Source organism: Panicum virgatum, chromosome 2K (assembly GCF_016808335.1).
Source record: "Panicum virgatum strain AP13 chromosome 2K, P.virgatum_v5, whole genome shotgun sequence".
NCBI lineage: Eukaryota > Viridiplantae > Streptophyta > Magnoliopsida > Poales > Poaceae > Panicum > Panicum virgatum.
This window is the reverse complement of record NC_053137.1, coordinates 62,509,326-62,529,403: the sequence shown is the minus strand read 5'-3', so window position 1 is coordinate 62,529,403 and position 20,078 is coordinate 62,509,326. Positions and strand designations below refer to the sequence as shown.

The following is a 20,078-nucleotide window of genomic DNA, read 5'->3' as shown; positions in this document are numbered from 1 at the left end:
AAAATTACCCACCACTGCCATTATGATAAAAATTAGTCTAAAATACCCCTGTGCCTAATTAAAAATCACCCACCAATGCCAATATGCAAAATTAAATATAAACTAACATTTAGCTATGTATCAGTTAAAAATATATACTATTAATAAAAATTAAAGCTAACAACAATCAATTAAAATAAAATAAAAATAAAAAATCATTATCTGCATAATATTATTAAAGCTCAACAAATTAAATTGTTATTATAGGTAGATCATAGTTGAATTGTTTTAATCAACAATAAGATATAATTTACGATAATGAACAGGATGATGTATGGTAAAAAAATAGTATAACCTTTAAGTAAGGATACAATGATATGCAAATTTTTGAATTTTCAATACTACCGCGCAAATGCGTGGGCTATACACCTAATTTTCCTAATATGTTAAGGTTCAAACAATAGAATATCTGGTATGGTACAAGAGAAGTACCGTGTGGATACAAGAATACAAGGAGAAGTAATATTTAGAATGACCCTCCACTTAAAGGATATAGAGAGTTAGAGATTAGGATATAAAAATTGTTTTAGAGATGCTCTTATTCTCTATTTTTAATACATATACATATTATTTACTATATATAAAAACTTTTTTGTTAAAAATTTTGGATATTCAGCTGAATATCCTTGAATCAAAACCAGACCCGCCCCCGATGCCATTGTGTTGATGGTGTATCCATGACCCATGTGCAATGATGAGAGACCATACACGCAAGCGTCAAACCGTCAACCGTCCAGGCATATCATGTACTGTAGCGCGTGATACGCTGAAAATTTCGTGACGATTTTTTTTGAAGAAGAAAAATTCATGACGAAATTGCAAAATCAGCTGTTGCCCCCCAAAATCAGCTGAATTTTTGCCGGGCGGCAGCGGGCCCACCGCCTCCTCGTTTGACGAATCCCACTCCGGCGTCCTCCGTCCGGCCGTCCCAGTCGAGAGCACGACGACCCAAAAAGAACGAGCGTCGCCGTCACGCACACGCCTCCGCCCAAACTGCTCCCCCCGGGAAAGGAATCCAGCCAGGCCGAGGCGGCCTCCCCTTCCCCCTCGGCTCCGATCTCATCGCTGCGCGGCGGGCGGCGGGCGGCGGCCTCGCCTCGTAGAGGGAGATGGCCAGCCGGCGCGAGGCGCCCCTGATGCGCGGCGGCAGCGGCAGCGGCGGGCAGCCGCTGTCTCGCGGGTCCCGCGTCGCCGCGGCGGTCGTGGTCGGCGTCGCGCTCGGGTGCCTGTGCGCCTTCTTCTACCCCGAGGGCTTCTTCCCCCGCGCCTCTGACTCGGCCATCAATTGGCCTCGCTGGGTACGGACTCGTGTTTCTACTCCCTCTCACTCTCGTTATGTACTTGTTCCGTTGGTGGCGGTCCTGGCGGATGAGGACCGGAGATCTGAGGTTTAGCCGGATCGGTGACTGTTCGTTTCTGGGAAGTTTCTGGTGTTGATCCATGTACCAGTACCAGTGCTTATTCGTGTGAATAAGGTTCATATTGGACGAATGCAGTGCAGCAGTATCAAATTGGCGAATCATAGTTAGCCAAGTTGTAGGGAACGTGGGACATCATCCAATGTCTCCCACGAGGGTGCCTGTTGGATTGTCCTCGTTTGGACCAATCGAGTGCAGTCTTTGACGGATTCTAGAAATCTGCAGTGATGCTGTGGTAATTTATTTTTTCTGTGAAAAGGTTGAGGTAACCAACTAGATCAAGCAGAGAACACGTTAAGTGCGCCTGGACGGAATAAGCTTAACAAACTCGATAAGGAAATACCTCAGAGGAAGCAAGCGATTTAGCTTAGTTACTACATCCCGAAAGGTGGCCATTTCTTTCTTTTGAGATGAAATGGCTATCACTCTGGGGAAGAAACAACATGTGTTGGACTTGGACGCACTTTGCTCTGTTTTATCTGCCTGCTGCTATGCTCTGTGATCATTCACAGATGTGGTCAGGATGGCTGCTGCATACAGTACAGGTTTTTGGAATGATTAACCCCTTGTATGCTTGTTCACAATGTTGCCAGCACATGCTAGATTGAGTTGCAAGAAGTGCGCAATTCAAGGGCATCTTGTGACTGTTCATGTATTTCTTGTAGCTGCACTTCGACGCGTAGTGTCAGTTATCACCTTGACTGATTGAGATATACATAATGCTTTAAAAGTGAATTCTTCTGCCTTCATATTAGCATACTCTTATGATACTGTGGGTCTAAACTCTAAACAGTTATCTTTGTAATTTCATCAGCATCTAGAACCCGCTGCAGTCTTACTGTGAACTTTAAAAAATCATTGTAACAAAATTTAATTTTGGATCTTGTAGCCAATTTATTTTCAACTTTCAGATGATAATGTATCATCAAAGAGAGTGCTATACTGCTTCTCTTTCTTGGTCAACACAAAATGTTTACGAAGTACAGAAAATTGGGCAATGAGACAAAATTTACAATGGCGAAGCCACTTTCTGTGAATTTCTTGAAGACAACAAGGAATCACGAACCTTCTTTTACACCTGATAGTCGTATAGTCATTTCATTACAAGGTGCTATCATTCCTCTATCTGTCCTAGGGGCTAGGGTTTTACAGGAAAAGATAGGGAAGTTTTGTTCAGTATCATGCAGATATCAAATACAAATGTTATAATATCTATTCATCACTTATATGTTTCTTCAAATTTCCCAGACATTGTTTTTAAGAAATTGATCGAAGTTATATATCATATTCGAACCATTTTCTTAGTTCTCGTATACTGTTTTACAATTATATTTTTTTTTCACCTTTAGGCTGACTCAGGTGCCTGTGATACATCTCGGGAAGTTGCCAACCTGAAGTCACAGCTATTATCATTGGAAAGGAAAAACGCTGAATTTAGGAAGCAGATCAATGAACTGTCAATGAAGGTTCAGTTGGCTGGACAAGGGAAAAACGAGGTCCTGCATAAGGCTGGTCTATTTGGTACGGTGAAGGCTCTGAGAACAAATCCAACAGTCACTCCAGATTTATCCATCAATCCCAGATTGGCGAAGATATTGGAACAGGTTGCTGTGAAGAAAGAACTCATAGTTGCCTTGGCAAACTCTAATGTGAAAGAGATGCTTGAGATGTGGTTCACTAACATCAAACGGGTGGGTATTTCAAATTATTTAGTTGTTGCATTAGATGACAGCATAGAGAACTTCTGCAAGTCGAATGATGTCCCAGTTTACCGCCGGGATCCTGATGATGGTATTGACAATATTGCCAAGACTGGTGGAAACCATGCTGTTTCTGGACTCAAATTCCGCGTATTGAGGGAATTTTTGCAGCTGGGGTACAGTGTTCTCCTCTCTGATATTGATATAATTTTCTTCCAGAATCCCTTTAATTATCTTTACAGAGATTCGGATATAGAGTCCATGAGTGATGGCCACAACAATATGACAGCTTATGGATTCAATGATGTTTTCGATGAGCCTTCCATGGGCTGGGCAAGATATGCGCATACAATGCGTATATGGGTTTATAATTCTGGATTCTTTTTCATAAGGCCGACAATTCCTTCAATTGAGCTCCTGGATAGGGTAGCTGGTCGACTTTCTCGGGAGCCCAAATCATGGGACCAAGCAGTTTTCAATGAGGAGCTGTTTTTTCCATCACATCCTGGGTATGAAGGTGTTCATGCATCCAAAAGAACCATGGATATCTACCTCTTCATGAACAGCAAAGTTCTGTTCAAGACTGTGAGGAAGGATGCTCATCTGCGGCAGTTGAAGCCGGTGATTGTGCATTTGAACTACCATCCTGACAAGTCTGATCGCCTGAAAGCTGTGATTGAATTTTATGTTAATGGGAAACAAAATGCTCTCGAACATTTCCCTGATGGATCAGAATGATAGACAGCAGGTTTTGTAGAACAGAAAAAAAAATGAAACTCTTAGTACCTAGTCGTCTTGAAACTCTGAATGAAAGCACATGTTGTCTAATACGCAATCCGTTGTCGTTTTAAATCCTATGTGGTTGAAATGTCAGCTTTCACTGACCATCTTACTCGTACAGTTCTGTACAATCAAGTATTGGGAAGCAGGCAACCCATGTTTTATACATCATGGCGTTTCGTATAAGCATTATAACAGTAAAATAAGTGTACTGACTGTTCTTCATTCAGAATATCTTAGATCTGTAGATCATGATGTTTTAGCCATCAAGGTCGAAGTATTTGCGTGATGTTTTAGCCATCAAGGTCGAAGTATATGTGCCCGTGGTGTTCCGTATGATCTTGGGCTCCTATTGGGCTCTAGAGAGAGAGCGCGCGCGCGCTTAAGGCCCGTTTTTTTTTCGGGCGAGGCGGCGGGCCGACGCGGAAGCCCGGCAAGCAAGCATTCAGTACAGCCGTAAATCTGGGCCTAATGCTCAGGAGCATTCAGTGCAACGCAGCCCATAGAAATGGTAAATATGCGGGCCATCCATCCCTAGCATTTAACATTCAGGTGGGCCTAGCTCAGTTTAAAGAGCTTCTTCAAACCTGCGTTTTTTTATTTTTGTATTTTTCAAAAAAAATTACAAAAATATATTTTTGGTTTTAGGTTTTATAATTTTGTACCCCTGCAGGGAGGCGGCAGGGGGCCTACCGCCCGACAGAGAGGCGGCTTGGAGGGAGCCTGCCCCCTGCCGCCCCACCAGTTGGCGGCAGGGGGGGCGGCAGGCTCCCTCCCCTGCACGACATCGGGCAGCTCCTCGGGGTGAGCCGGGAGCGGATCCGGCAGATCGAGCTGGGCGCGTTCCGGAAGCTGCGGGGCAAGGAGAAGGTGCAGTCGCTGCAGCACTACCTGCAGCCGGCGGAGAGCTGGTAGCGGCAGCAAGCAACGTCAGGTTGATTGATGTGCAATGGCCGCAACGTCAGGTTGATTGATGTGCAAACACCGTCTTTTTGAAAGGCGTTAACGTATCATATTTGCTAATTCATGTACAGTACGTGCTTTGATCATTAACTTGGATCAAATAATACCAGAAGACATATCTGCACTGAATATTCAAGATGTGATATAATTGGAACAAGGTGTTTGATTCCATAGAGCAAGGGCATATCAACGAGTGCAGAGCAGGGTCTATCAGGCTGAACGAAACTAAATTGGATGAAATACACCAAGAATAAAAAAGTAGCTTTTTTGGTAGCTTGAGATGTGGTATAATTAAAGGAGAGATGAAACATGATATTTGGGGAGGGGGCCTGCCGCCCGGCAGGGGGGCGGCAGGCTCCCTCCAAGGACCTCTGCGCAAAATAAATTTATTTTTATTTACATATAGGTCCCTACCGCCTCCCTACTGCCTCCCTACCGGGCGGTAGGGGTATAGAACTGTAAAACCTAAAACTAAAAATATATTTCTATAATTTTTTTTTGAAAAATAAAAAAGACGCCTTCAAACCTCTGGTGTCAGGTGGACGTCCTTTATGCCTAGTCATCATGTAAGCCTTCGTGGCCGTGGCCCAGTCGGCGCGGGGGACCTGTCTTCCGATTCGTCTCGTGCCACCAGAGCTAGACCTTGTTCGTGATCGTGGTGGGCACGGCGCATGCGCATGCGCATGCGACACGAGTAGCCGGTGGCGCGGCGGTGGGGAGCGATTATACAGGTTTAGGTGATATTTACCACAACCGTCGCCTGAAGCGGATTGTTTTCCACTGCTAGATTGAGTGTAGAGTTGATTGGGCTGAAATTTGGTCTAACTGGTTACGGATCCCCACATGCAGATCGATCCAAATTTGCGCGGATGTCTCTGGTTAAATTGAAGAGAACCTATGCATGCACAGGTAGACAGACAATACTGACATCACCCACATTAATGCAAATTCAAAATTAAAAAAAGTTATAACTATTAAATCGAGCATTTAGATTAAATTTGAATTACACCATTATTTTTTTTATGACAAAATCTTCAAAACAAGACCACACTTGACTATATTTGCATGATATTTTTTAAAAAAATATTTTTTAGTACTAAATAATTAGTTTTGGCTACTAAGAACAAATATTTTAACAACATGAACAAATGAGTATTTTTACGAACAAAAAATTATACATAGCGAACAAATAATAATGCACAGCGAACAAAAGATTAAACATCACGAACATTTAATTGTATGGGCTAAATAATAAAAATGAATTCGCGAACAAATGGATCAACATCACGGAACAATTTAGTCTACAAAAAGAACAAATAATTTAGCATTGCGAACAAATTATTTACACACAGACAAATAATTTACATCAAGAAAAACAACAGAGCTGCAAAAAGATTCTTATAAACATATATAAACATGCTAAACAGATAGTATATAAAATAAATAAATTATTTCACACACCAACTAATAAGTCTACAATACAAATAAATTAGTATAGATTGAGTATGACTCGCTCGTAAATGTGAATAAATAATTTGATATGTAAGTATAGATCTGTTAACAATCAAACTATTAAATCCATATATCATAAATTAACCTAGTAAATAAATAATTGTACATCATGAACTAATAATGTCTTATTGCAACAAATAAATTTTCAATGTCAAAACAATATAAATAGGGTATACGTTTGCTAAGACCCAAAATTAAAGAGACAATGATGAATGCTACAAATAATTGTGAAAAGAGAAGTTAACTACATACATGGCATATGTCAAAAAAAATCTAATTAATGCGGGGATTAGCGAAAAGAAAGGAACAAGGAACATAATAAGAAAGTAAAAAGAAAGGAGAAAAAATAAAAATAAATTGGACCTCCTATTGCCTCATAGGGCACGTAGTAATAGCTAGCAAGCAAAAGAAATAATCTTGTTCACGAGCCAATGGGTCAGCTATAGGTAGCAGTTCGTGCATGAATGTGTATAGGCCTAGTTACTTAATGCCTGTCTATCCTTAAAAAGGTAAATAAAATATAATTAATAAAATAAAAATAAAAATAAAAATAAAGGAGAAATACAACAAGATTATAAATAAGAAAGAAAAATAAAATAGGAGAGAAGAAAAAGAAAGATAAAATACATGCCAAGAATATTGTCCATTGGAAGATTAAAAGTAAACAACAAAATCAGGAAAGCAAAGGATAGAAAGAAAATTAAATAAATCAGAAGGAAAAAGATCGTGCGATAAGAAAGAAAATAGATTCTACGCAACGGCACCTGATCCCATATTGGGTTCTGCGTGCAAGAAAAATAAAGTCTGCATGCTTGCATGCAAGCAGTGGGCAGTGTACTGAGACATTGGAGAAACAAATGGGCGGCGAGAAACACAACTAACTATGCTGTTGGGCCAAATACACAAAAGAAAATGTCCAAGTGATGACCAATCGTTGTGTAGGCGATATATGGCCACGGCGGTGTTCGGGAAAAGAAACTGTATTTAAAAAGACAACTGGAACGAGTAACAACTAAATGGGCCGGAAAAACAGTCGGCCCAATAAAACGCGCAAAAACAGCCCAAATAGGCGCGCGTGGCCAGGCAATGGTTCACCAATTTGCAGCGAGCGCGATACATAGTCCTTCCGGCGGCGGTGCCCCCTGTCGTCTCGCTCGATTCCTGGCCGCCTGTGCGTACGGCAGCACATGCATGGTTGCACGCGCCGTGGAACCTTTTTAGTTTGCGATGTACTCCACACGAGTGCGTCCACCGAGACCGAGTCGTGCCAACCCAAGTTTCGCATCGTTGACACGGCAACCACACATGCATGTCGTCGGGGGTCAACTCAAACCCGACTTCACGTGACAAGCTGTGCTTCGCTTGACTTCCCATCGATCGATTTCATTTCCGCCCGGGATGGTCACGCCGCTTCGTTGATTTGCTTGCAAAGCAGATTGTCAGTTAGCCAATAATCAGAGAGTTATTACGTTGAGAATTGAGATCAGGGAAGACTTTTGCATCGATCGATCGGTCTGCAAGAGTGCGGTGGGTGGTCGTCCGTGCAGCACCGGCACGTGCGTTGCGACCACGAGTCAGTGCCTGCTCTGTCGGCCGCGCCTGCGGGCCGCATTCCCGCACACGTAGTACGTCCGAATGGGCAGGACAAACGGTCAACAGTTTACGTTCACAGTGCTGGCACTATTTCTGCTGAACACTGGAAGGGCGAAAGATCGAACACCCGGCCCATCAGAGGCCATCAGCACAATGATGATCCCTTGCTCGAGAATTTGGATACTATTTGCCTTTGGGGGTACAGTAATAATCTACATCGAAAGATTCTTAAAGGATTAACATACTCCGTAAGATAAGTAATGAGTATATATACATTGAAACGTACTCCCCAAGTATCTCCCCAATTATTTTTCTTAAATACTCAAGGGTTATTTTTTTATTTCATGACTGTGTGTATTTTTAATTTAATCTGTAATTTGACAATCCCTAAATGGAAAAATAGATATAAAAATATCTTAATTACAACAACGAAAAAAAGGCTTGGCTATTTAAGAAAATTCTAAAGAAGACTAGTAACCATCGGTCCTTGGAAAAGAAAGCACAAGAAAAATGTTGTAGATCTAGTGGAGTAGCTTGCTTCTTTCCTCTTATATGATTGAGCAGTGCTCCTGCCGTATTTTTCAAAAAGAAAAAAAGATCTAGTGGTGAAAGCGCAAGCATTGGTGAAAGTTCATGATTGATTGGTCATTGCATAGCACAAAAACTTCGGATAAAAATGTTTTGTAACCAGTTTAAGTTAAGGTGTAGTCATATCTAGGTTAATATAATATGTACTTGTTACCAGTTTTTTAAGTTAAGGTGTAGTCATATAATAATATGTACTTGTCACGTGATATTTACCGGAACCAAAATGTTCGTGACCCAAAAAAATATTTGTATCCTATGGAATTGAACCCAAGAGCTCTTACTTCATGCACAACTTTCTTACCATCCCACCTATACAACATGTGTGACTTCATATGGGACGCCATCATTTTGTACTAATCCATAGAGAGCCTTTTGGTCTAAATTGATGGTACCACCCCGGACCGAAGAGTTGGGTTTTTAGTCTAGGTTGGAGCCACCAACCAGGACTAAAGATAGACTTATTTTTGATTGGTGGCTCCAATCGGGACTAAAGACTTCTTTCATCCGTGAACTGTTGGAACCTGGAGTAATATCCATATTAGTCCCGGCCGGGTCCAGTACTGGCCGGGATAAATGTAAAGGATGAAAGACCATTTTTGTAGTGGCGTGATACGTGGAATCAGGCTTCAAATCCTTAAGATACGTGTAGTCCGAACAATAGGCCCCTAATAAAACGAAACAGAGAGAGCGAGAGATTAGATCACTATACGTCCGCGCGCTTTGCCCTAGCGCCCCCGGCTGGTCTGCACCGTACCTGCAAACCGGGGTGGCATATAGCCATGTGCACGACAGGAGCGGTGGTACACTTAGAAGCCCTGAGACATCAGCTTCAGACGTGACGTCCTGTGCGCGGTTAACAGTCGAAATTCTTAATCGGAATTCGAAAGGGAAACAGCAGGGACGATGGACATGCCGCCGGTGGCGCAAGCAGTTAGCTGCTTTTGCATGGAATCGTTCTGCGGGCCCCGCGTGTGACAATGTCTATGTACGTGCCACTTTTGCCCAGTGCGCGGTGCCCAGTTGCCCACCCGCGGCATCCCGGCCTCATCTCATCTCTCTCTTGCTTTCGACCACAGGCACCGTTCCCCCTCCATCCTCGCTCCGATGTGTCCGTGGTGGACGTGATTTCTTTCCCCTTTTCTCCATTGCCACACAATGGACTGGATCGGACAGCGATGCGGCATGGCCAATGCCCAACGGATGTTCAACAAGCTAAGTCTTTCGTTCTCTTTCACGCACACGGCGTGCTTAGCTTAGCTTGTTGCAGGGATATATAGGATCGATCACTATAAGCCAGCAGCTCCTGAGTACCTTCTCTAGGGAGCAGTACTTGAAAGATGAGTAGAAGTTAGGCTAGACCAGGCCAGCCATGGCCGTGGCCGTGGTGATCGATGGGCGGCACCAGCAGCAGGCCAGTAGTAGCTAGCAGGAGCGGTGCTGGTGCTGGGGACACGCTGCCAATGTCGTGCTGCACCTCGTGCCTGCATGGATGTCGGTCGGCCTTTCTGAGGTCAGTGCGCTGGCAAAAAGGCCGCCCACCGCATGCATGCGTGGAGGTGCAGCGCCGCGCCCAGGCCCAGCTTTTGAAGGCGATCGCTCGCTTCGTTCCGGCCTGGGCCACACGCCGGCAGTCGCGATGCTAATGATTCGTTCATGGGCGCAATTATATCTGAACCCACTTGACGCCTGAACTGCTGGTGATGAGTATATATATGTGCCCATGTTCATAGGAGATTGCAGAGAGTGGCAACAAGCTCAAGAAGCTTAGAAGAAGCACAACGGCCACGCACGGTCCTCGTTGCTTAGATCAACGACGACATTGCCACTGAAGAATTCCTACTAGTGCCTGGCTGCCTGCTCGATGCTCTCAAAGAGAGTGCATCGTGCATGCGAGCATGCAGAGCATGTATGGTCCTGGACCTCCTGGTCCATCATCCTCACGCGCTCCATGGATCAGAGCAGGCAGGCACAGTACACTACCTCCAAGGCTTCATCAACACAAGAAACATTATCTGATCGATCTCCTCCTAGAATTAACCTAGTAGAGCAAGTTGCTGTCAAACTAAGGAAAACTGCAGTTGTGCTGCACGCCAGTAGGATATATAAGAACACAGCAGAATATGCAGCTCTGCCTGCATCAATCACACACGTATGAAAGGTAGCCGGGGTTCAGAGAAAACTAATGTAAACCCCATGCCCTAGCTAAAAGAAGGCCTGTGCACAAAGGGGCTGTTGCTGTTCGGACAGAGAAAGAGAGATGGGGTCGGTCGCTTTCGTGTCTCTCTCTCTCCAAGCCCACACCTTCCCCACCCCCTAAAAAGGAGCTCCCACCCGCTCAAAAAAAAAAGGAGCTCCCACTATTTGTTCCAGCTCCCCCCTTTTGGTCCAAAGACATTGCTTGCCAGTTGCCAGCCACTCCAGACTCCACGACGCACCTCGACTCAACACCAGGGTTTTATTTCCCAACCGGAAACCGGTTACCGCCGCCCTCCGGTACCGGTTTACCGGACCGGTTAGGCCGGTAACCGGTGGAAACCGGTTAAATTTAAATCCAAATTCAAATAAATTCAAATTTTTCCGTGCAACCGGTTCCGACCGGTTTACCGACCGGTTTGACCGGTTTACCGGCCGGTTTGACCGGTTTGAAATTCAAAAGCTCCCGTGCAACCGGTTTACCGGCCGGTTTGACCGGTTTACCGGCCGGTTTGATCGGTGGGCCTTCATGGGCCGGCCCATTTTTTTCTTTTTCTTTTTTGATTTAACTTTAAATTCCCACAAACTATACTAAATGGATGAATTTTTGAGAAAATTTGACACCATTAGATTCATCACACCTTGAAGTATTTTTAGAAATTTTTTAGAAATTTTTCATTTTTTGAATTCAAATTTAAAATTTGAATTTTGACCGGTTGGGTACCGGCCGGAACCGGAACCGGACCGGACCGGTTTGACCGGTAACCGGTCAAACCGGACCGGTTCCCACCGGTTAGGTTAACCTTGCTCAACACCAACGCAACAAAGGACATGATGATCTCGATCTCGTAGTGGGTGCACAACAACCTTTGCTCTCAATCTGAATAGCTTTTTTTTGAAAGAAAATCTGAATAGTAGGTTCAAAAAAGGAGCATGCGATTTCCTTTTCTGCACCTCTCTTACATTGCTTCTTTAATGAACACTGTCATGTCTCCGATAACTTCAGGTGAGGTTGATGGTGTGCAGTCACTGCATTACATATGTTCATCAGTTTATAAGTTTATTTAGATAGGAAAACAGTTCTTGGTGTCTGTGGAGCCATCTCTACTACTTGTGCTTGCTGAAAAGAGCAGCTAGCCGGCCGTATCAGTCACGCATGCCCTGCGCCGCAGAGATGTTCACTTGTTCAGATCATAGTTTTGGGTATACTGCAGTGGATGAGAGGCTCTTCGCTTTGTGCTTGCTGAACTCTTTTGAATAAAGGGCAGCTAGCCATCACTCCATCAGTCATATGCATGCGTAGTGCTCTGCCGCGCAGGGATGTTTCAGCTCAAAGCCCCGGCCGGCCCCTATATAGGAGGCAGCGCTACAGTTGAGCAGTGTATAAACAGACAAATCAGCTTCGGTGATTGGACTTTGGACATGGAATCATTTTACCTTTATTAACCGATGCCAAAAGCATGCATGTCTACGACTATTAACTGTTTTTATATTCGAGGTTCAAAGCTATTGCTTTGTTCTCGTTCGTACTATGTCATTATCCATCTCTATATAAACTCAGTCATGACCATCGTCCAGTTAGTCTCCGATCTTATTTAATTTAAATTCTTTATTATCGGACTACTCACTTTCTTGATATTTTACGATAATGCTACAGTCATTTTTAACATATCATTTTTCATGTTTACCAATAGTGATCTCTGATGTTGCACTAGTTAATTTTTAATATTTCATCGGAACGTCTCATGTAGTGGACGTCTGGACGCTAGCAGTGCCAGATATTTTATTAGGGAGCAGCGACCAGCGAGCCAGCGATGTCGTAAATGCTTATCGTAAATTGCAACTAAGAATTCATTACTGCCTGATTCGATCATTTATCGCGTGTTGGAAGTACGTCTTTTTGCGCCCCATGTACAACATGCCACTCCAGTGGACTGCACTACTGCGCCTGCGCTCCATCAAAGAAGGTTGTGGCAAAGCCCTAGCATTTTTCTTGTGGGATAAAACCAAGGGCATGCACGCCCAACTATCACGATGGACAAAGGCTGCAACGGGACCGCCGGTATCATGATCTGCGTAGAATTGGATTGAAAGCTGGCTCAGCTCGTGGCCCAGTTTGACCCACGCACGCGAGAAAGCGGAAGCCTTGCCTTTCTCATACATGTGCCAAGTTGAGATATAGTATAGCATCTAGTACCTCTGACTAGGGTCTCCGACTCTCCGTTAACTCATCACTGGAGTTAAACTAAAAAAAGCACCCTTGTCCTGAACATAATTCGCAAAGACTCTGCACGGTTAGGGCAGTCCCAATGCAGACTCCATTCATAGAGTCTAAACATTAAAGACTCCATTACAAGAAACTATACTTTCCAATGCTAAGTGTGTTACTTTGATTTATATGGCCCACTTGTCTCTTACACATTCATTCTTGATTTGCATGAAGACTTAGAGTCTAAATAAGACTTGGAGTCTTGATTTCTCTCCCTCTCTCTTTCATAAATATACTGACACATCAGCAAAACACAATAAATAAGAAGATTGGACTCTATGGTAGAGTCTGGGTTGGGACTGCCCTTAGTTGACTATACTAGCAAGCCAGTTATATTGATGCCAGCCTGCAGTGTACTTACATGGCCATGGACGACTGCCGGTGTGAGGAAATTTTTGTACTAGGGATGATAGGTATAGGCGTGTAGCGACAAACAACACTTCAATCATACGGGTACATGGATGCTATTATATGGTTGCATTGACGTACGTACCGGATGAGGCCATCCTAGCCAATCAGCTGGGAAAACAAATCTATCGTCCGAGATGGCCGGCTAGTTCCTATGATCCTATCCAGTAATGCTTCTGATGATGAACAGCAACAGAACTAGCAGCCAAAGTTTCAGGCCCCGGCGGCCCAGGCAGTTACGGTTACAAAAAAAAATAATCATCGCACACGGCACTTGCAGCCGGGGACTGCACGTTCGTGTTTCCGGCGGGCGAACGGGAGAGAGGAAGTGCCTCGCAGACGCAGTAGACAGCGACGGTGCCGGCCGATCGATGCGTGGGGAGCGGGAGGAGGAAGGATGGCATATGCAGGGGGGGTGGAGACGAGACGAGTCGCCGAGCCGGGCGAACGGGGGGTGGATCGGGTCGGCGCGCGTAATGATTCCCCGGGAGAAACGCGGCGGAAAAGGGCGCGTTCTATCGTGGCGTGGGGGCCCCGGCCCCGGCCGTCCGTGCGTCCATTAGCCAAGCCGGCCAGGCGATCTGTCCAAGCCCACCTTCTTTTGCTAGTAGATTCCTCCGCCCCCTCGCCGCCAGATTCGCCTCCCCCTGGCCTCCCCTCGTCCGCTCTCCCTCTCCCCCGGCCAGCCGCGCGCGCGAGCCCCCAGCCCTCACCCATGCTGAAAGCTAATAAGCCACTCCACACCCGCCCGCCCACGCGATAACGACCCGTGTTTTCCCGTGCCGCGCTCGATCGGGGCTTGCCGCTTGCGCTGCGCGCTACCCGCCGGTCCTGGGCGGCCGGCAGGTGTTAGCCAGCTGATTGCTGCGGCTGCCACGCACGCACATGAAATCTCGCTGAGATTAGTCGTTGGTGTCCAGAAATTTGCAAGTGGAATGTCACGGAGAATGTCACCGTGAAATGTCACTAAATCTGTTCCATACGTTGGGACGGAGGATGTCGTCGTTCGTCACCGGAGGCCACCGCGCCGGCTAGCTATAGCTAGCTAGCTAGGGCTGATCATATATGCTGCGTTATTGCCATTTCAGTTCCTCAGGACTACCTACGCCGTGACGTTTCTGCTAGCTGCATGTTTCTGTTTTTACAATTAGTCTGCTGTCATTGCACCTATATATACATGCAAATTGCAGGCTAGATAGCTTTCACCGGTGGCTCCATCGATCGGGACTGCTCGTCAAACGGACCACGACATAAAATCAACCGCAACCGTGAACGGCACGGTATGGATGTAAAGAGATAGTATGAGTCAAGAAGAGAGACTTTGATCGAGAGTTCGAGACGACGAAAATGGGGTGGCAATGGGACAGTTGCTCCTGCTGATCGAAAACGACAACGCGAGGGTATTACAGAGTAGCTAGTATGGGTGTTGGCCCCCGATCAGCAGCTCATGATGATATCACCCCGTCACCTAACCCTCTAATTCGATCCGATCAATATCCTGTACGTATGCTCATCAGCCTGCAGTTAATTATGAGTTTGATGATGCCATCAGATATGCTGATCGCTGTCACTCTCACTCCCCACTACCCACTATATATATATGTCGCAAGCTCTAACAACTCCAGATCTGCGTCTTACGCACGGCATCAAAGCTGATCTACTTGTTAATTAGACCATTAAGTAGCGGGTAGAAACCAATATGTCAACGACAGGCCGGCGCCGCCGGTCGTTTCCAGCAGGTTTCAAAAGGTCGATCAGAGCTAGCTTGCAAATGACACAACCAATTTCATCCGGCTTCTTGGACTGCACTGAATGATATGGACTGCTCCAAATTATTAGCTGCTGCTGCTCTATTTCATCACTAGAGACATTCTGAAAAACGAATTAGACGGTCCCCTATCTTTAGATCATCTATCTGCTGAAGCAACATGCATGATGCCATTTGTCACACTAACTTTTAAATTATTTCATGGAAAGGAACTAACTTTTTTAAAAAAAATAAAACATACCAGTCCATTTTCTATGAGAACTGAAGCTAACTATTATACGAAAAGACATATACGCTCCGGCCTATTCGGATGGGGTATTTTTAGCTTTTTGCTAGTACATTTTTTAAAAAAATAGCACGTATATATTTTACTGTATACCTGATCTCAAGCAGATCCTCAAAGTGTTGGCCCAATCATACTCTTGTGGATCAGGTAAAATGTATGATACAAACTTCTTTGACCAGACTAAAACGGTCCTGACATTTCTTTGATAATTTCAAATAGGAAAAAAAAGGAGGAACTCCAATAATGAAATATGAGCACTCTACCCTTTTTATATATAGGGAGTAGTCTAGCCATCTCATTTGGTCTAGGTCACTATATACTAGTTTAGTGCTTCTTGCTTGATATTGGTACTGGCATGGTAACCAAAAGTAGTAGGCCGTGCAAATGTCTGTCCTAGCACCCCCCCCATCAACGAGACAGGAAGCAACGTCTCAACAAACATGCAATGCAAGCATCAATCTTTGCAAGAATCTAGTGGCTATATATATAATAATAATAAGAAGCTACACGAGACGGCGTATGACAAAAACCATGCACGTAATTCCGTCCAAAGGGAAGAAAGTTGTTGGGCTTACAATGCAAGAAGGAAATTAAACACAGAGGAATCAGAGAGAAAAGAAGCAAGCAAATCGAAATCATCACGCCAAGAACTTGTGACGATAGATGATTTAAATTTGAAATAGATCAAGTCTAAAACCTAAAACTATCGACCACACACCCTTCCTCCTCCTCGATCGATTACCTCGCTGCAACCAATGTGTACGTGAGCAATCCCTACGCTTACGCTGCTTCAAAACCCTACATGTGTGTGAGCCATTCCATTCGATCGGTTTTCAAGACGAGCAAGGAGAGATCGAGCAAGCCATACCCATGCACACGTGCGCGAGATCCAATGCAGGGATCATCGATCGATGCATCAACGCTGGATGGCTAGGTATGGCGGCGCCCTTGCTTGCCTCTCCCTGCTCATGCTGTTCATTCGACGCACGTACTCACCGAGCTTGCTTGCATTTGCATCGATAAGATGAGCTCCGATCCGTCCTCGATCGATCTCAATCATGGCCTCCACGCGCTTGCCCACACGAGAGGCTGCTCCTTCCACGCGAGGAAGACGCCTGCTCCGGCTGCCGAGTCGTCTAAACAGGCGTCCCGCATGGACCAACCCTCCCGGTACCGGCGGAGCAGTGACCGCACGTCGTCGGCGACGTCCTCGCTGAATGCCACCGGAGAGAACCCGGCCGACCGCATGCGGCGCGCCCATGACGCCGCCGTCTCCCGCCGCTCCATGGACTCCGACGACGGGCACGAGACCAGGTCCACGATGGCACGCCCGGCTGCCCTCTCCAATGCCAGCCTCTCGTTGCTAGTCTTGGGGAAGCTCTCCTCGAGAGAGTCCATGTAAGCCGAGAAGAACCGCAAGCCCTCGCCGAACACCTTCAAGAAGGCCGCATCCGTGTCGCCGCCTGCTTCATCGGACGCGTCAGGGTCGGAAGCCACGAGATCGGCCTCCTCCTCGACGACGGTGACGACCCGCGGGTCGAGGCGCCGGAGGGACGAGGTGAACGCGTCTCTCCGGCGGGCACCGCCGGCCGGCACCACGCCGCGCAGCGAGTTGACGCAGTTGACGGCGACCGCGGTGGTGGCGCCGCCGTCGCGCAGGTCGAGCGCGTCGAGGTCGAGCTCCGCGAGGTCCCCGGCGTGGTGCACGGCGCGGAAGCTGAACGGCACGCCCATCAGGCGCGCAAACTTCTCCATCCGCTGGCCGATCTCCCGCATCACGCGCTGCACGGCGGCCGTCGGCGCGGACGGTGCGGCCGACACCACGGTGGTGATGGACAGGTGCGGCGTGTCGTCGGCGGAGCGCGTGGCGAGCGCCTCGAGCAGCGTCGGCCACTGCGTGCAGAAGGTGTTGCTGAGGTCGAGGATGTGGAAGCGCTGCGGCTCCGGCGACGCCGCGGCGGCCTCCAGGAAGGACTCCAGGATGGCGCCGTTGGCGGCCACGTGGCCGAAGGACGACCACGGGCTGAGCTCCTGGAACCGCAGCGCCGTGCGGCGCGTGGAGTCGAAGGACGTGTTCCGGTCGGACGCCGCCGCGAGGGTGCGCAGCGTCCGCGGCCCGGACGCCGTGAGCCGCGCGAAGAGCCCCTGGAGAAAGTAGTTGGCCAGCTTCTGCTCGACGTCCCCGTACGGCGACGCCAGCTCGTTGAGCATCCACATGAGCTGCTGCACGCGCTGGCTGTCCCGCGCCGCCACCGCCCGGGCGCATTCCAGCAGCAGCTGGCTCGCCCACCTCCCGCCGCCGGCACCTCCCCCGACCGCCGCCGACGACGCAGCGCCCCCGCCGGAGGGCGACGCCGGGGACGAGAAGTCGAGGTTGAGGTCGGGCGGGAACGACAGGTCCGCCGCCTCGAACAGCGCGTGCGCCGCCCCCGCGGCCGTGGACGACGTGGACAGCGGGGGCGTCGGCGCCGTGGCCACGGACGACGTCGGCGGCTGTACCGCCGCGCCGTGCGAGTGGAGGTGCTGCCTCGACGAGGACGACGATGAGAAGTCTTCATCCATGTAAAGGTGGTGGGCGTTGCCGCATTCTTCGTGCTGGTACGGCTCCAGGTAGTACCGCTGGTGCTGGTGCTGGTGCTGGTGCTGCTGCTGCTGGCCGTAGTAGTACTGGCCGCCGCTGCCGCCGCTGTTGCTGTGGTTGTAGTAGTTGTAGGAGGCGTTGGTCTGGTGCGACGACGACCTGGAGCCGCTCGACGTGGTGCTCCTCGAGTTGTAGGACGCCGACTGCTGCTGCTGCTGCTCGGAGGCTTGGAGGCTAACCAACCTAAACAGCGTATCCATGTAAGCTGCTACTGCGGAGAGGCGGCCACATGAAGCGTGCGCATGCTCGAGGTCGCCGTGGTAACAAGCAAGGGGGTTTTAATGGCTGCGCGGTGAGAACTGAGAACCGGGGGAAGGGTGGCAGGTTCTGGCTGGACGAGGAGGAAGAGGAGGCTAGCTAGCAGCCAGCTATAGCTAAGATGCCAGGCTATGGCTATGAGCGATAGTGGATCCAATTCCAAGTGCGCCTAGCTACGATAGATAGAGAGCCAGAGAGGGAGTGATCTATTCTTTTTTAGCGAGAAAAGGGGAGCCCTGCGTGAAGCGCTCCGCTCGGCTCGCTTTCTTGGTGCCCCCTCGATCCCCAGTTCCACTGCTCTTTTGGCGAGATCGATGCTGGAGCAATATGCTCTGCTTTGCTTCGCTTTTGGCCGGATCGATGAGGGAGGGAGGGGAACGACGAAGGAAGGAATGGTTCGGATTGGAGTGGACGGCTTCTTTACTGGGTGGCGCAGCGCAGTGGGTGTGGCCGCCTTTTTGCCTTTGCTTTCGTTCCCATCTGGCCATCTCGATCTTACTACTACATACCCCGGCCTGCTGGCTGCTGCTTGCTTTCACGTTTATTTTTGTGTGTGTGTGCTGGCCTTGATTTTCTTCTCAAGCTAACGAACTGAGCGAGAGACTGTCTGCGTGCGTTCGTGACAGTGTGCACTGGATTAGCTAGAGACCTGCAAACGTTGGTCGATTTCCGTTACCAGTGGACCGGCATAAATAAACAAGTACAATTAAGAAAGGGAGGCAGAGACACCGATTTGACATGAAAGCTACTCGACAACGCAGGAAACATTACAGTTTGCAGACGTACTAGCAGAGTGATTCATCAGCTCATCCTGTGCGACCTCTGATCAAATTGTCATGTGGATCGGAGGTGCAAATGCATGATGATCATTGATCGATCGCCTAGTCATTTCGAGCCTTTCGGCTCCTCCATTATTTTTCCTATAAACCTAACCTTAACCTACTAAAGAGATTTTTACCAATTTCTACCCATCGTTGGTTAGTTGTGTATATTACTTTTGCTATATCATGTGATAGAATTTCGAGGGCAAGCAAATAAAGGCGACCAGGCATAGACCTCAGCTCCATTATTTTCCGTTGTTGATTAGAGTGGAGGTTTGGAGTGAACAAAAGTTGGTCCCGTAATTTTTACTCCTCATCTAAATGATGCTTCCACGTAAATCACTGTTAATCGCGCATGTGATTGGTATTATTCCACTGCTTATCCATAGGTAAATGTTTTCTTCTCAATATTCATGATAAGATGAGAGATTAAATAGATGCATTGTTACTGTCCGTTATCCGCAATATTCATGATAATTGTTACTGCTTATTCATGAAAAATCACTGGGGTAGATTTTATGAAATGGATAGATGTCAGGTGGCAATGGGCTGCTAGCAAACACGCACCATACATTGACAACGCCTAATCCGTATCTCGAGAGACAATAACATCACTATTTCACTTTACATGTGGTCGTTGGTTCCAACTTTCAGGAAAGAAACGATGAGAAGGCGCCAGCATGTATCTAAACATGTACAGGGCGGGCCGTCTCAACAATCCTGGGAGACGCGGCATCGCCCGAAATGACCGTTCGAGAGAACGACGCCAACCTTGGAGGATTCGGCAGGCATCATCCGGCGCCGGGCGCGACGACGGAGAGAAGAAAAAAATTCCCTTCCC

At 47.2% G+C, this 20,078-nt stretch overlaps 2 protein-coding genes across 2 annotated transcripts; one reads left to right on the top strand and one right to left on the bottom strand.

Annotated features, from left to right (window-relative positions):
- The first annotated feature begins 966 nt into the window (after nucleotides 1-966).
- Nucleotides 967-4,103, top strand: LOC120693167 (arabinosyltransferase RRA2-like). Its single transcript, XM_039976587.1, has 2 exons — nucleotides 967-1,337; nucleotides 2,807-4,103. Exons 1-2 carry the CDS (start codon nucleotides 1,149-1,151, stop codon nucleotides 3,893-3,895), a joined length of 1,278 nt encoding a protein of 425 aa, XP_039832521.1. The 5' UTR covers nucleotides 967-1,148; the 3' UTR covers nucleotides 3,896-4,103.
- An 11,874-nt stretch (nucleotides 4,104-15,977) lies between these two features.
- Nucleotides 15,978-18,977, bottom strand: LOC120693162 (protein SHORT-ROOT 1-like). Its single transcript, XM_039976577.1, has one exon. It carries the CDS (start codon nucleotides 18,356-18,358, stop codon nucleotides 16,574-16,576), a length of 1,785 nt encoding a protein of 594 aa, XP_039832511.1. The 5' UTR covers nucleotides 18,359-18,977; the 3' UTR covers nucleotides 15,978-16,573.
- Between the last annotated feature and the right edge of the window lie 1,101 nt (nucleotides 18,978-20,078).

Bases quoted from the DNA above. Each gene is read 5' to 3' on its own strand.
- LOC120693167 (XM_039976587.1), top strand. From the start codon at position 1,149: ATGGCCAGCCGGCGCGAGGCGCCCCTGATGCGCGGCGGCAGCGGCAGC. The intron at 1,338-2,806 runs GTACGGACTCGT...TTTCACCTTTAG, and splicing joins CCATCAATTGGCCTCGCTGG to GCTGACTCAGGTGCCTGTGA.
- LOC120693162 (XM_039976577.1), bottom strand. From the start codon at position 18,358: ATGGATACGCTGTTTAGGTTGGTTAGCCTCCAAGCCTCCGAGCAGCAG.